Source organism: Aquila chrysaetos, chromosome 11, assembly GCF_900496995.4.
Source record: "Aquila chrysaetos chrysaetos chromosome 11, bAquChr1.4, whole genome shotgun sequence".
Taxonomy (NCBI): domain Eukaryota; kingdom Metazoa; phylum Chordata; class Aves; order Accipitriformes; family Accipitridae; genus Aquila; species Aquila chrysaetos.
In genome coordinates this window covers 40,528,378-40,539,026 of record NC_044014.1, presented here as the reverse complement: position 1 = coordinate 40,539,026, position 10,649 = coordinate 40,528,378, and the positions used below count along the sequence as shown (strand labels likewise).

The window sequence follows — 10,649 nt, the reverse complement described above, 5'->3', positions numbered from 1 at the left end:
CTTTCTTGTATGCTTGCCACCATTATTTGAATGGAGGAGGAACCCCAAACTATAATGTGTCTCCTTATTCCTCCATTTCACACACTATCCTTTCCCTGTAGTGAAGCTGTCATCCTTAAACGCTCTTTAAAACAATCATAAGGCAAAGGATGGGGATGAGGAAATACTCGCTATCACAGCTCTTTGTCATCCCCAAGTATTCAGCATCTTTCTTACATGAAATTCATCTGGAAGCACGAAAGAGCATGTTCAGTTCCAGCTGTAATTTGTACAGCCTCAAAAAGGGAGATTACTTATTTTTCTCATAATTTGTGTTACCATCCTATGAAAGCATCTTAACCATGTTAGCATTTATATTAAATAGATGCACTGAAAAAAGCAAAATACAAGCATTTAGTAAGATGGCGCCATTCCCCAGCCCCCTTTCAGCCTATTTTGATGCATTAGACACAATAATGACCTTGCAAAAATATTTCAAGCGATATAAAAGAAGTCCATATTTTTAAATCTTGTAATATTTTCTTTCTTAATGGCCATGTATTCTCTATGGGTCTATCTTGAATCCAGTACATTTTTAATTGCTGGGTTTGATTATGGAAAATACACAATGTTTTTAAAAGCTTGACAGCAAAGGGTCAAACAACATCCAGTTGGGAGGGGCTATCAGAGTACAAAATTTGAATGAAACCAGCATTCAGAATCAATCTGAAAAATTGAAAAAAGTTTGAGAAAAAGGAAGACACAGTTCAGTACCTCAAGTTCAATGTCTATGCTTAAACACCGAACCAGAATGGTCAAATCTAAAGGCCATTGCAACTATTTGCATAATATACTTAGCTACCGAGTGACTGGAGAATAAAATCCAGTTCAAAAAGCAGAATTTCAGGCTAAAACAACTGGCCGTGTCTGCATAACAATGGGTTCTAAACTAGCTATAACGCATCAAGAGGAGTCATGGAGTCAGAACAGTACCCTTGGTATCGTCCCTCTTTGCTCAGCAGTTTTGAGAAGACACACAGGCTGCTAGCAGGACTCAGCAGGAAAAGTAATAATAATATTAATAATGGTGCATGAAGGGAAAAGAGTTGCTATTTACCCTCCCACCATGAGGCCCAAGGACCATTCAGCTGAAGATGCAGAAAAGCAGACGCAACGAAGTAAACCGTCATCGCACACAAACCGTGGGACTCCCTGCCGTAGGACGCTGGGGGAGCTCAAAGCGGCCTCAAAAAGGAATTGGGCAAATTCAAGCGGGACAGGACTACCGAAGCTCTTGAGGAGGATTCCAAGGAAAAGAGTATTTTCCTCTCGCTACGCTCTCCTGTAAGCACCTGGACTAGCTACAGGTGGAGACGGTTTGTACCTCAGATTAACCCAGTCCAGCAGTGCTCAAGTGAAATACAGGGACAGAGTGCTTCCCAGAGCTCTGCTACGACTATTTATACCGGACCTTTTAAACAACAGACCAAGCAAACGCTTGTGAGGCACACCCTACGCGTATATTCATCCTGCCTTGGAGATGGTGGAAGCAGATACGTGACCACAAGTCTTTAAAGGACTAAGTTTCTCAAGAGACACAAACCCGAGCGCTCTGTGACTGCGGGGCTGTTTTTACTTTCACAGAGCAAGAGATACTCTGCCGTCCCCACAAACCCCACAGCCCAGCCACTGGCAAAGCAAGCACACGCAAACTACAAATGAAGTTACAGATTTTACATGTTCCTCGTAAGCGGATAAGTTTTTTGAAAACCGCAAAGAAATGCGACTCCAAAGTCCTTAAAGACAACATACAAACATTTCAGCGGGTTGTTTTGGTTTTTTTTCCTCCCTTGCTCTGTACAATTATTACTCATAATACTTCCAAAGGACAAAGCAGAGCTCCCGAGCACAAGCCTCAGCCGAAGGACACCCTCTTTCCAACAGCACACGGGCGATTGCCGCAGAGCCCCGGCAGTCTCGGGTAACCCCATCGCACCTACCGCCCCAAGAAGGGCCGAGCTGGAGCCCAGCACTCACCCGCACGCCGGGACGGAACGGCCGCACCGGCAGCCCCGCTTACCGCCTCCGCAACGGCCGCAGGAACCGGTGGGAGACGACGGCTCCCGGCTCTCCCAACCCGCGGGACGGGGAGACCGACCCTGCCGGCCCCTCGTTTGAGAGCGCTCCGCTGCCAGCTGGGAGCCGTCTGGTCCTGACCGTGGGGCACGGCTACCTTCTCGCCCCAACCTTTGACACTTCTCTAGGCACCCGCTGCTGGCCACCCAGAGAGAGGAGGGGGCTGCAGAAATCCCCGAGACCCCCCAGGGAGGGCACCGGGCTGCGCTGACCTCCGCACCACCACAGCCTGCTGCAGGGCTGCGGCCACAACCATCCCACCTACTCCCTCCTCTAAAGATCCTACTGATCTCCCTTACCTCCTCAGTTAGCCTCTCCCTTCGTTTACTGCCAGAGTGAGTGAAGATATTCGTTAAGATATTCGTACCTTGCCAGTGGATGGCCTCAGGCTTGTTGAGATGCTACACGTAGCTCCCAGAGTACTCAAGCATTGCTGCTAGCAGGTGCACCTGCTTAGCCTCTGCACAGAATTAAGGCACAAATAATTAAATTAGTTTCACCTTTAGAATTTTTCAAAGACATGGCAAATACAGTTTCTATAGGAAGTTAGGTTTTAGCTGCAGTCTGGCAGCTCTGTTCCTTCTAATGGAAAGCTCAAAAAAGGGAAGGAAACTTAACTTTTGCACTCTATTCAAACTGAAGTCTTCACGGAACATTAATTTTTTGTTTCCTCAGGGAAATTCCTGATGTAATCAGGCATGTGGGGGAAAGCAGTGAATAGCTGTAGGTATTCTCGGCCCCGCAGGCACTGCACTCCAGTGTAGGATTGGTGTGCTCTGGGTATGACCCATTGATAAGACTAGCCTGGAGCCTGGGTGAGATAAAGATCCCCACTAGCATCGTACACACTGACACGGCTATGCTGAACAGCACAGCTCTGTAGTTCATACGTGGAACAAGATTCATAAACCTCCTTTTCCTTTCTAATAAACTGAGATTGACGCATGTGCCTTTGGCTGGAGAAAAAAAGGTAATGCTGACCGCTACCCTCACCTACACAAGTTCTTTGATCACACTCCTGGCATCAGCAACACATTATGTTGTTGGTTTGGAAAAGATCAATAAAGTATGTTCAAACCCAAGTGATATGCAGGAACTCGGACTGTTCAGTCAACTGGTAGTAAGAAACGAGTCGCTCTGTACGTAAAACACTTTTGCAAAGTTCTAGTATGCCTATGGTATTGCCACAGTTGGGTTTAGGTGCTTTGTTTGGTTTTTTTCCCCCAGTTGTCTTGTAGACAGAAGGTAAAAGACATCTTTCTCATTCACCCGATCTGCATCAGTGCAGAAATGAGACGGCAAAGGTTTGCAGCTAGAGAGTTTTAACATATTCCACTAGTAGAAAGGAAGTCAGTCTAACCAGTAGCAGAGTTAAACGCTGTGTACAGGCATGAACAGGCTCCTTTCCTCAAGAAAAAAAAAAATTTAGGACTCAGTCAAATGGTCAGGGAACTCAAGCATATAGAAATTATGGCTGGTGGTGTTATTTTATTAAGTGTGGACGTATTCCAGGAAAACAGTCAAGGGGATTTCCTGGGGCTCTAAGGTGTAGCATCAAATCTGGCTCTGGCAGGTGACAGAAGATGCTCTAAGCCTTTCAAGGTCAAGGTAAGGTTTTTAAAGTTACTGCTCCAAACTTGATTAACACAAACCTGTACAGCCCCTTGGAAGTCAGAAAGAGTAGCTTGATTAGTAGTTCACCCAAACCCCACATTGACCTACAATTAAGAAACACCCACTTGTTAAGCAGCAGGAACTGTCACTTAACAGGAGAAACAAGTATTTTGTTCTTCCTCTTTTTTTTTTTTTTTCCCCCCTCCTGCAACAACTAAGACAGTTGTACATGGCACACAAGTACATAGTTCTGGTTGCACAACAGAGAAAGTCAACACAGCCATTCATGTGGTGCTCACTATATACAAGTCTATCAAGCTGAAAATTATATTATTAAAAGAAAGCTTTTATTCTGCATTTATTTTAACTGCAGAACCTCATGTGCCTTTCAATAGAGAGCTCTCTTTTATAGTGGTTTATATTTGATTACATTAAACTTCATTTATTCCTGATAAATCAAGTTTATTGCAGCAGAGAGCAATGCAATGAATTAAAATCCTTTTTAAAGTAGCGTATAAACCTTCTTGAAGGGAATTCCACAGCTTGATGCTCTACATTAATAACAACCTTATTAGTAGTAACTCCCATGAAGTACCAAAGGAGACAAGTCATTGTGCTTAAGCAGGGCTCACCGCTTTAACAGTTCTACCCTGGCGCAGGGTGACAGCGTTCTTAGATTTTTTCCCTGGAAAATGAGGGACAAACTTCCGCTACACATATAGTTGAAACAGCCTGTGCAGTTCTGCCACGCAAATTCCATCTTCAGCCCTGTACTAATGTGACAGGCGCAGTAAATCCAGTACCCGACTGCACTGCTATGACAAGTCCTCCTTTAGTAACCGTGATGGAGATGGATACAAGTTTGACATGCAACTACCATTCTCCAGTGATAATCCTGAATCTTCATCAAAATGCTAATCTAATTATCAACTAAAAAGACTTTCTTTAAAGACTTGGAATTATTGTAAAATGCTCCCACTGCAGCCCAAACTGCTACTATCCCCCAATTGCTCACATTATCCTTTTAGAAAAGTGGTATGCCAGCTTTCCTGATTAATTGGAGATTTGGTAAGGAGGAAGGCCCTAGGCTTTCTTAACATCATGGCTATTTTGGCTAAGCATAGAATGGAAGGGAATTTTTTTTTTTTTCCCTTTCACACATGATGCACAGCATCAAATACTGTATGCAAAATGATACTTGATCCAAGAAACAGAAAGCAGTTCCTGCTACCCACCTTTTTCCAGCCAGAGGAAACCCTTAAGTGTACAACTTCTGTAGAGATCCTTCACAGGGCTGTTACGACTGTTAACAAAACTAATGGCAACATAAGTATTGCAGAAAGTATTAAACCGCTTGACAGAAGTAATACAATGACTAGTAATTCTTCTAGTACTACAAAAAAGTCTTTTACCTTGTTACGTAGGTAATGTCTGTTTTGCAACAGGGCACCTGTCTCACTGCACAGAATGAGCTAACACCTGTAAAATAATCAGGAGCGTTTAGCAAATACGATCATGCTCTATAGGACCCAACTCCATTTCTTGCAGAGGTGGAAAAAACCAAGGCCAAAATTAAGAAAGAAGTCTCAGGTGAATGCTGCCCTGAGGAAAGTGACTCTAGCCCTGCTCCGCCAGTGGGTTCTTAACATGACATTTAACAAACCGTTCAACGCCCCCACCCTCCCAACACTTACTGATGTCCACTAAACTTCCGGGAGAGTAAGAAATATGTCTTGCCGATGCTGGAGAAACTTTTGCAGCAACACGAAGAAATTGCCACAGCAGTTTTAGTCAACAATTACTGCGCTTCAAAGATAAAGGACATCTAAGTCCTCCAGCACATTCTAAATTGGGCACCAAAAATTGGCAAGTGTTCAGTAACTATGGCTTGGATTCTGTCTCAGACCCCCTCATCTACAGAATAAGGCTATTGCTCATCTTTCAGATTAATATCAGTATTGATGAAAAACCCAATACAGCAAAAATCAGAGAAAGTCCCATAGGGAAATTAGATACATATATACAGTGCTGGGTTTAGATGATACGCACTAAATTAGACTTGGACCTGCACAACGGAACATAAAAACCCCCTATTATTCAGTGAACACCATCAACTGTGTACACTGAATGAAGCAAGAGTCCCACAGGAAAAAACCAGCACTTGATCATGTAATAATACACAATCTTTCTCCTTTTCTTTCTTCCATGTATAGTAAGATTAAGCTGCTTTAGTATTTGTTGGTTTCTTGTTTTTCGTCAACAGGGAGAATTTCCCAGCCAGGTAACAAATGGTGGAAAAGATGGAATATGGGCTGCATACAAAGAAATTACTAGAGGTTGAGCTGCATGAGAAAGCTGTAAGAACACAGTGTTAAGGAAAAAAGAATGATTTTAACTGTACTGACTGCTTTGTATTATATCCACATCCACTGTCAGCACAGAAACTGCATGTTATACAATTTATTATGAGTGAACTTCCCTGCTTTTCAAGTGAGATTCTTGGTATCCTAGCTGTACTCTCGATTTAATGCATGCAAAATTTGCCCTCCAGTTGAAGAAATATGCATGATGCAAGCATCCATACACATCAACCAACAAAGGTTTTCATTCAAGTCTTTTATTATAGCTTGAATTTTTTCACTGCATTTAAAAATCTAAAAAAAATAAATATTTTTTTCACAGCTGCAAGTCACATATGCATTAACACCACAAAATCTGGAATTTAACCAGAGAAGGGAAGTCAAATCCGAAAGTGTCCAGCTAAGCACAATCGTCTCAGGGCAATTATACTAAAAATAAAATCTTAAGAAAAGGGGAGGGGGGTGTTAAAGAGTTATTTCAAATGCATTTATCTGGAAAAAAGTGAAAATTCTATTAGAAACCATAAACTACGCTTTCAGCATTTAAAAATAAACGTTTAACCTCTTGACAGCAACAATTGTCTGGTGCATCTTTTTCTTTTAAGCTGTATTCTTGACACATGGCTGCAGAGGTTTCAAATGATAAATTAACCTCTTTTATAATTGTGTCCACTTAATTACAGAATCAGTCCTTAAAAATAAAACAGTGTATTAAGTCTGCTTGTCCATCCACATATTAAAAATGCCACTGGATGCAGTTTTGTATCGGCACTAAGTGACTGCTTCATGGATTGTACATTGTGAAGATGAATGTCTCTTAAACAATCACTTTCATTAAGGTTCTTAAAACAAACCAGAAAAATATATATCTTCAGAAATCAGAGTAGTCACTTTTTTTGTTAAAAGCCATAAAATAAGCTCATATTCAATTACAAGCAATAGAAACCATACTGCTATTGGAACATAATTATTTTGTCACAAAAATTTATTATTTACAAAATGAAAAGTTACCAAGTGAATTTATTAGGGAAAAAGTTAAATGTTCTTACTAAGTGATTTGAAAAACTTAAGCAAGTCTCTCATGCACTCACACGCCAAATTGTTTGCATAAGGTGAAATGTTAATTCATGTTAGTGAAACTTGACTCCCATTCACAATACTGTTGTTTTTATTGTAAGATGGCAAAATCCACATGGTTCTGTACAAGAAGGTTATGTGTTAAGACAGTTCCTCATTTTTGTAAATGTTTTTTGGCTCCCATGAATATCCGTACCGCTGAACATTTTTTCAAATAATCAGTTATATTATCAACTCCATCATTTAATCCACTGAATTTACCACCACAAGAAAGACACAAAAAGTTAGTTTAATGATCCCACATTACACAGAACTCTCATTTCTGAAGTTATACTAAACTGAAACCTTCGTAATGATCTATAGCCTGGATCAACTTAGACTTTAGGGTTTCTTTATCTGTGTATTTTGGAAGATCAAGAAGATTAAAGCAAGTGTGAGCTACCGGAAGATAACCTTCTCCACCTCCTGTTGGTTGGATGACTAGTTTAAGACACTTCATTCCAAGAATTGGAATACGATCACTGCCTGTCAGAAACACTGCCAAGAAAAAACAAACAAACAAAGTCTTGAGAGTAGTTTAAGACTAACATTGTGTGTGTCATATATGCAGTTCTAATCATTGTTTGCATCTTCTAATTATTCCAGCAGTGGTTAACTTTTCACACTGAAGTTGTTCTGGTAAGTTTGAAAAACAGGGAATAATGACTTAACCTTATCTCCAGCTCACACATATGAATTCTTAACTATAGCAAGTGATATATAAAGGAAAACGTTTCACTTTGGGGGGGGGGGGGGGGGGGGGGGCCCAGAGAGAGAGAATAGGAAGTTCTTCATGCATCAAAATTCGTTATTTAAAAATCTATTAGCTATACCTTTACTAAGCCTTTGCAAGCATCTTGTAAATACACAGAATTAGTTCGTTCAATAAGAAATTTATCTGAATTGGAAATTAATCTATGATCTATTCTCAACAAAAGCTCATTCACAGGTAGCTTCGATAACTTTATTTTTCCCCTGTACATTTCCACTCATATCAGTACCTTGACGTATTTACAATCAGCTATAACTCCAAAATTCCATCTATGTGCAGTGAAAAAACTGGAGGATGTGAACCTTATGTCAAAACACAGAAAAAAATTTCTAGCCATCAGATAAATGACACTAGCAGTTTAGGTTGTTGGGTCTTTTTGGGTTTGGGGTTTTTGGTTTTGGTTTGGGGGCTTTGCAGGGGTGGGGTGGTGTGTTTTATTTTTTTAATGCTGCTCTGGTCTACTATGATCTTGTAACTGCCCACCACCCAGAACTACTCAAGACAACCCCAGCAAAATCAGAGACAAGCTCATAATCAATTTCTTCTACTATGATTTTTTTCTTCCAAATAAACGTAATCACATCATTATAGACAAATACTTAACGTCTGCTCTCTTATAGCAAGAGCCTGAAATCAGAGTGATCCTGTTCAGTTAACAACTTCTGTGAAGTACTTTCAAATACTTACACAAAAACTGTTTTTTCTTCTCCAAAGACAACTCATGAAAAACCTCCCAGAATATTTTAATTGTAGGATGGTCTGCCCAGTATTCTCCCTTGTATTCTGTATTCTAAAATGAGCAGGAAAGTAGGTTATTGTTCGCACATAGAGCTAGCAGGATAATCTGACATTAAAGCAGAATGAATGCAGTTTGTGTAAAGGGATACTGCAAGTGATATATTACTGTTTTCCTTGGTCAATTTTCTTCAGCTGTTCAGTATGACTTCACCTATATGGACAGATGCATGTACTCCAAAGCATTTTCAATCCTAATAAAGCAGTGACAAAGCCTCACAGTCAGTTTTGGCAATCAAGAATATTTACTTTTATTAACTGCGTGCATTTTCTTCACTTTCCCCCTTCTAACTTAATACATCGTATACACCTGCCTTTTGGTTCTGTGGATTTTTGTTCCCCTCTCTTCCGATTTCCTTCAGAAATTAGATGGAAAAACTTTAAGCAGGAAGGTAAAATGTCAGTGAGTGAAGACACTAAAATATTATTTAGAAAAAGTTCCTCACTCATGCAGTCAAGCCAATCAAGGCTGGAGGTCACATTAATGAAAACAGAGCTCAAAAGGACACTTCAAGAGTTTGTTTTTGCATCTTGAAATTAAAAATATATGAAACAAATAGCTACCTATGGTTCTTACCTTCTCCAATTCTTTCCAGTCATAATTTGTGTTCCCAATCACCATTGCCTGCAACTCGCTAGGCTGGAAGAGTTGAAGAACTTTACCTCCACATACTTTGTGGAAGCCTGCATGGAATGCACTGAATAAGGAAGCCACAGATTTACTGAAGATGTAATCCACATATGCATCTACAAAATCTTGCCTGTACAAAGAAGAAAAGAGAATTATGTTGAGGGAAAAAAACCCAAACGTGTCACCCTTCTACCAATAAAACAGTAGCCATTTCTATATAGAACACAGCATAGAAAGTTAAGCAAAAAGGTTCCTAATATATTATATTCTCTGTTTCACATTACAACCATAGTGAAGATAACCTCAATGAAAAAGGCACATAAATGTATTTCCCCACCACACGCCCCCCCAAGACAGAGTCTGTAAGGTGCAAAAGAAAAACAATAACATTTAGCATTATTTCTTTCAGGCACTATAAACATTTCTTTTGTATGCATTGCAGTGAATTGGACTGAATGGCAACAAGCTTAAAGGCTTGAATTACATGCAGTGTCCTGAAATGGACTAGTCAAACTGGCTGTTGTATGTCTTTAATTAAAAAGATTACCATATTTGCACTAAAAACGCAAATCAACTTCAAACGGGCATTTGAGTCCCATACAGTAGAAAGATCAGTGCAAAGGAGCTATGATACCGAAAAACAGACGGCCTCTTATCTGTGTTTTGTTACGAGGAGCTCTCATACCTTGTTGGAAACATCTTCTTCTGCAGCATTTAGGGGGAGAACTAAAATTCCTTGATGCGATACAGTATTTATGATTATGATTTTTTAATTACCATTTTAATAAATCCTAGTTAACACTGTTAGTTTCTACACTGGCACAATGACTTTAGTTATAGATTAGTTATCCTACCAACATACATTCTCTGTGGAAACCCACAGTATTTGAACTACATCCACAGTATTCAAACAACATCACCAATAATTTAAAGAATCATCTAAACATATTTTGAGGATTTATTAAAGTTGTTGAACTGAGAATACTGGAGATGAGCAAAGTGGTGAATCATGCTCCTCCTCTTCCAGCACTCAATGTGATATCCATTTAATGCACACTATCTAATCAGCAGAGAGGTAGGTAACTTGTGTAATACTAAGAGTGGAAAGAAAGGCTGCTCCAGGGAAAATTCATAGTAATAAACTAATTAGCATTATTATACTCTATATTAATATTTTTTAAACTGAATTAAAGCATCATGGAATATTTGGATTTTGAGAAACAGGAATTCTTCACAGCTGCAAGAC

General features: G+C 39.9%; 1 protein-coding gene across 5 annotated transcripts in view; it reads right to left on the bottom strand.

Moving 5' to 3' along the window:
• Nucleotides 1–6,330: 6,330 nt before the first annotated feature.
• HERC4 (HECT and RLD domain containing E3 ubiquitin protein ligase 4) overlaps nucleotides 6,331–10,649 on the bottom strand; it is a 37,234-nt gene continuing 32,915 nt past the window's right edge. For 4 of the 5 annotated variants that reach the window (XM_030029713.2, XM_041127154.1, XM_030029712.2 and 1 more), the window contains 3 exons: nucleotides 9,350–9,533; nucleotides 8,665–8,767; nucleotides 6,331–7,703 (listed from right to left, as the gene is read on the bottom strand). In XM_030029713.2, the coding sequence (XP_029885573.1) occupies nucleotides 7,495–7,703; nucleotides 8,665–8,767; nucleotides 9,350–9,533 (496 nt within the window). In that variant the 3' untranslated portion in view covers nucleotides 6,331–7,494. The other variant, XM_041127155.1, reaches the window with a different exon arrangement.